Below are 5,481 nucleotides of genomic sequence, written 5' to 3' on the forward strand. Positions count from 1 at the left end.
GATTTTATGGTTTGCATGCTTGGCAAGGGTTATGCTGAGGAAGTTCGACATTTGTTAGAGGTAACTCATAGCAGGATTTTTTTGTCGACGACAAGGTTCTAAAAGATGCTAGGTGCTAGTTGGGTGGTGGGTTGGGGCCTAGCGGCAGAGGCCTAGGCGGATTTAAGTAAACTTATTATATATTGTAGAAATAAGTGCCTATTTGTACATAAAAGAACACATAATTATATTGGGATACATAAACTGCAAAAGAAAATGACATATAGATTATAAAATATTAGAACATATTGAAAACATGAGAAACAAGCATATAATGAGTGATATCCAAGTATTCAACAAGTCCCTTACATTTTATTTACAAAATAAAATGCAAATGAAAGTTATCAATTTTTTGTCTAAGCAAGAGTCGTGACCTAGGCGGGTTAGGCGAGCACCAAGACGAGCTACGCGGCTGCCTAAGTGGGTCTAGGCACACTTTCTTAATTTTCAAATGCCTAGAGACTAATCGAGGTTGTGGCCAGCCGCCTAACACCTAGGCGGGGCCTAGGCGGATATTTTTAGAATAGTGGCCCTATCGCAAGATCATCAACTGCGGTCTTTTCTTCGTGATTGTTGTTGTAGTTTGAGGGATTCACAATCATGTTTTCTTGTCGGTTGCAAGGTATTCAGGTGATGATACGATATTTACATTATGTGTCTTGATGGTGTAGGTCTGGCTCGTAGGGCTTAGGACTTGTGAGCTATCTTTCACGTTGGTTAGGTGTGAGTCTCCCGTGATTGAGGAATTGTACCTTTGAAGAGTTTATTTTGTGTTGTGTCATTTTTTATTTTGTTTTGGTTGTCGCTATGAGGACATCTTTGTGATGTCTCATAGCAAGGCTTCTTTTCCAAAGGAGCGTCGTCTTTTGCAAGTTTATCAGAAAGTGATGCAAGGTTTTGTTTTGTGAGCGTTATCTTTCCATTTGATTAGATGTGATTATATGTGATAGGTTTTGCATTGTCTTTTTACTGTGTGTGGTTTTGTATTGTCTTTTTACTGTGTGTGCAATCATAGAATTGTATTCTTGATGAATAATGTTTTTCGTTTTATTTGATTAATGAAATACCTATTACGAAAAAGTTAGTTTGAAATGTATATAATGGAAGTTAAACGAGATTAGGCATAATACATACATTATCCCACAAGCCTATCAAGTTCAATGTCCGTTTTGCTTCTCTTGAAATATTTTCCTCTTCTTTTAGGTATTGACGAAATGCTTTCGCCTTTTTCCTTCCGCCATTTCAGGTCATCTGTAAAATGTCAATGTACTATGAGAAATGTGTGCACATAGGTTATATTCCATTATATTATTAATACGAGAAAGAATAAAAGAAAATGCATGTATAATTATAAGCCAACAAGTAGAGATATTCAGACTATTCTAGGATTCTCTTTCCTTTAGGTGAGCCTCAGTTTTGCATGTCATTATCTGTAACCCCACCACTACTACCCCCTTTCTCTATCTCTCTCTTAACCAAACAAAGGCAAAGGTAGAAAAGGAAAGGAGAAAATAAGTTCCAAAAAAGACAAACCAAACCACCTTTCATAAATCAACCCTATAAGTGAAGCTTTCCCACAAAAGGTCTGGATAAATCCTCTGAGGAGAGAATTCATCAAGGAGCTCTCTCTTTCTCTCTCTCTCTCTTTCTCTCCACAGATGGGTTTATTGAACCATCATGTTGAAGACCAAAATTTGTGCTTTCAAGCACCTCCTTTTATTGAATGGCTGAAGCCACCTTCCTCTTTTTCATCATCGTCATCATCATCATCATCTTCCTTTTGCATATCTGAGGATAGCACTATGCAATGCTTGCCTCTTTTGAGCCGGTTTACGGACACCAAGCCTGTGAAAATAGAAGATGCTGGGGTGCAGAAAGAAGGTTATGGGGTCAAAGAAGAGCAGATGGAGAAAGTTACAGTTGCCTTGCACATTGGACCGCCTAATAGTTCTAGTACTACAGGTGTTTACTCAGACACATATGATGAGAATAAGAAGGTTTTGAATCTCAAGGAAGAACAAGTAGTCATGAAAAAGAGCTTTCTTGGGTGTTCTTTTAACGCAGAAAGTAGGTTTTGGATACCAACGCCTGCTCAGATTCTTGTCGGGCCGATGCAATTTGCTTGCTCCATTTGCAGCAAGACCTTCAATAGGTACAATAACATGCAGGTTAGTTAATCAGTATTAATTCCTACGCATCATCTATTTGTTGAACAAATTTTTTTAGGGTTTCAAAATTGAGGACTTTAAAGACTAATTTTCAGCTACAATCAAACTACAGCCTGAGTCAAGATACAAAATGTAAGTGAACAAAAAGAACACAGTTTGTGGTGAACTTGTGAATCTTATATAAAGATTTACTAAGTTTACTGTGTACTTAAGTTTAGACTGATGTTGATCAATAACTGCAAATCATTACTTAAAAACCTTTTCTGTAAGAATTGTAGAAGTAAATACTTGTAGTAGCACGTATACATATATATATGCATCTCTTCCCCCTATATGCTTGCTTCCGTTTTGCAAGATTGTATTTGCCATGGTTCGAAAAATTACAATTAATTGTATATTCTTTGCTTTTTGCTTGGCTTCATTAAGTAGTTCGACTTTTCCAAAAGCGAGACACCGGATTTTGAGGAGATTATTAATCATTAAAGTTTTCATTATCTTTGAGGGGGAAAAGGAACATACACATGAATGGACGGACATCTAGCTCATGAGGGAAAATAGTAAAAGAAATTCTTGGGAAAATTAAACTAATTATAATTTTAACATGTAGTCACTATATATAGCACTACAATTTAATGGTATTTTTATTGACTCGTAAGTAAAAGGTCTCACGTTCGATTCAAATGTTACTATACGTATTTACTTCTATCAATTCTCACATAAAAAAGAGTTTGAAAATTGAGAACTTAAATGGTTAGTTACAGAACTAGATTTTGTTTTCATTTTTCTTACAACATGAAAGCTGAAAACTAGAAATTGAAAACTGAAATTGAAAACTGAAAAGATAGTCAAACAACCAATAGTTAAATACTATAGTTATTCGTAGTTTAGGTTCACAGTCCGGTAAATGTTGTCCCTTTTCATTTTAGCATGCAATGTTGGTTGACCTTATGGTTTTTTTTAAGATATTCTATTCTAATCTAATGACATATTGGGGATGATTTCAAACTTAGTTATTGGATTTTTGAGTCATTCATATCTTAACCCTTGTTCACAAGAGGAAGAGGCTAATTAAATCCAAAAATCTCAGGACTCGATTGTGGTATCAAATTATTTTAGAATATATAAGGATATAACTGCCATATCATATGAACTCTCATTGCCATTTCTTTTCCTTCTTCTAGTTCCTCAATGTTCAAATACGAACTAAAAGGTGTTCTTTTAAGAAGCTGGAGCAAGTTGGGGAAAACTTTTGGCCTTGTTAGAAGTTTATACATGATATTTATTGAGAGCATGAATGACGAAGTTTGGTACATATTTTCTTGACATTGAGTTGATATTTGATAATATCGATAACATAAAAAAATCAAAGTATATTTGGTTCATATTTTCTTGGCATTGTGTTGATATTTGATAATATCAATAACCCATCGACCAAAGTATCTAGAACGTATCTTGCTATAGATTATTACTCGACACTAGTCAATCACTTCCCTATGGTAATTTTTACATTCAAAATTTCTTTTTGGACTCAGAAATACTTTATATAGAAAAACAAAACCAAATGAGGATAAAGTTAGTAGTGAACCTACCAAGCTAACCATGAACTGCGAAGTCCATTTTGATTTACATCTAACCTTATATATATATACATGCATTTTACATAAAAGATTTCTTATGAAAGTTAATTTGAGCTCAACTAATGAACAAAATATGTACTGTGTATTCGGGTTACAGATGCATATGTGGGGCCATGGATCTGAATATAGAAAAGGGCCAGATTCTCTAAAAGGAACACAACCAGCCGCAATGCTGAGGCTACCATGCTATTGTTGTGCTCAAGGCTGCAAGAACAACATTAACCACCCAAGAGCCAAGCCACTCAAAGACTTCAGAACTCTCCAAACTCACTACAAGAGAAAGCACGGAGCAAAGCCATTCATGTGTAGAAAATGTGCCAAAACATTTGCAGTTAAAGGAGATTGGAGAACCCATGAAAAGAACTGTGGCAAGCTATGGTATTGCACTTGCGGATCTGATTTTAAACACAAAAGATCTCTCAAGGACCATATTAGATCCTTTGGTAAGGGACATTCTCCGCACCCGTCTCTTGAGGGTTTTCACGAGGATGAGAAGGAATGCGTAACTGGTTCGGAAGAGGAATGAGTTTTTATCAAAACTAGCCAAAGAATTTGCCCCGTTTTCCAGGAAAATAGCATTTTTTTTTATAAACACTCATGAGGAGTAAACTTTTGTTCCTATCTCACACATTTCGTTACCCGTAACCTGATGTGTGAGATACGAATGATAGGAACGAGGGGTAAACTTTTGCTAGTTTTGATAAAAACTCATGAGGAGGCTTCATCTTATAGAGCTTATTCTCTTTCGTTGGTCGGGTTTAAGATTTGAAATTATGGAAGGCAAATAATGAAGGTAATTAGTAGGGTACGTACTATATATATATATCCAACCTTGTGCTCTGTAACAAAAAATTCTCAGCAGCTTGCACACCATGCACATAGGGGAGCGGTTTGCTACGGAGCACTTGCTGTGTGTTAGGGAGTCATTAATAACTCCAAACAGTTTGCTTAGTGGTTTAAATATAAATAAGTTGATGATTACTTGAAGTGATGAAGCAGATGAATTTTCTTTCTCCTATCAACTCATGGTAGGTACCACAAAGTTACAATCTTTTGTAGCATTCCCCAAGGAGAAAATTTATCAGCTTCATTTCCAACTAGTAATCTATTACATGATTGTTGTATTATCAAATTGAAATGTTTGTATTCTGGATAATCACCTATATGATCTCTTTCTCTCTCTCTCTCTCTCTCTCTCTCTCTCTCTCTCTCTCTCTCTCTCTCTCTCTCTCTCTATTTTATATTTTCTGTCATTGATGATAAACTTTTCATGCTAAAGAGAATGAAATCTTTGATTTTTCTCTAATGTCTGATGATCTTAGTATCTACTTATGACTAAAATAAGGGTGCATAAGGGGTAGGGTATAAACATGAACAAAACAAAGGGAAGGATAATTAATTAACTAATATGATAGCTAGATTGCTTTTTGACTAATTCCATGATAATCCTTAATGGCTTGCTTTAATCAATATAGAGAACAGAAATTGCAATTTTTTTTTTTTTTTGTTTAAAATACAGGGGGAGATGCATGTAGTTTCATAACCTTTCTATTCTTTTGTTGGCAGCATAACTACAGAAGATGCACGTAGCTGAGATAATTGTTCCGTTCAATCATGATCAATATGCTTTAACATAA

The 5,481-nt window shown here is 35.3% G+C and overlaps 1 protein-coding gene across 1 annotated transcript; it reads left to right on the forward strand.

Annotated features, from left to right (window-relative positions):
* The first annotated feature begins 1,598 nt into the window (after positions 1-1,598).
* On the forward strand, positions 1,599-5,028 carry LOC126588424 (zinc finger protein WIP3-like). Its single transcript, XM_050253508.1, has 2 exons — positions 1,599-2,207; positions 3,942-5,028. Exons 1-2 carry the CDS (start codon positions 1,698-1,700, stop codon positions 4,368-4,370), a joined length of 939 nt encoding a protein of 312 aa, XP_050109465.1. The 5' UTR covers positions 1,599-1,697; the 3' UTR covers positions 4,371-5,028.
* The last annotated feature ends 453 nt before the right edge of the window (positions 5,029-5,481 follow it).

This window comes from Malus sylvestris, chromosome 11 (genome assembly GCF_916048215.2).
Source record: "Malus sylvestris chromosome 11, drMalSylv7.2, whole genome shotgun sequence".
NCBI classification, from domain to species: Eukaryota; Viridiplantae; Streptophyta; class Magnoliopsida; order Rosales; family Rosaceae; genus Malus; species Malus sylvestris.

Bases quoted from the DNA above. Each gene is read 5' to 3' on its own strand.
- LOC126588424 (XM_050253508.1), top strand. From the start codon at position 1,698: ATGGGTTTATTGAACCATCATGTTGAAGACCAAAATTTGTGCTTTCAA. The intron at 2,208-3,941 runs GTTAGTTAATCA...TTCGGGTTACAG, and splicing joins ATAGGTACAATAACATGCAG to ATGCATATGTGGGGCCATGG.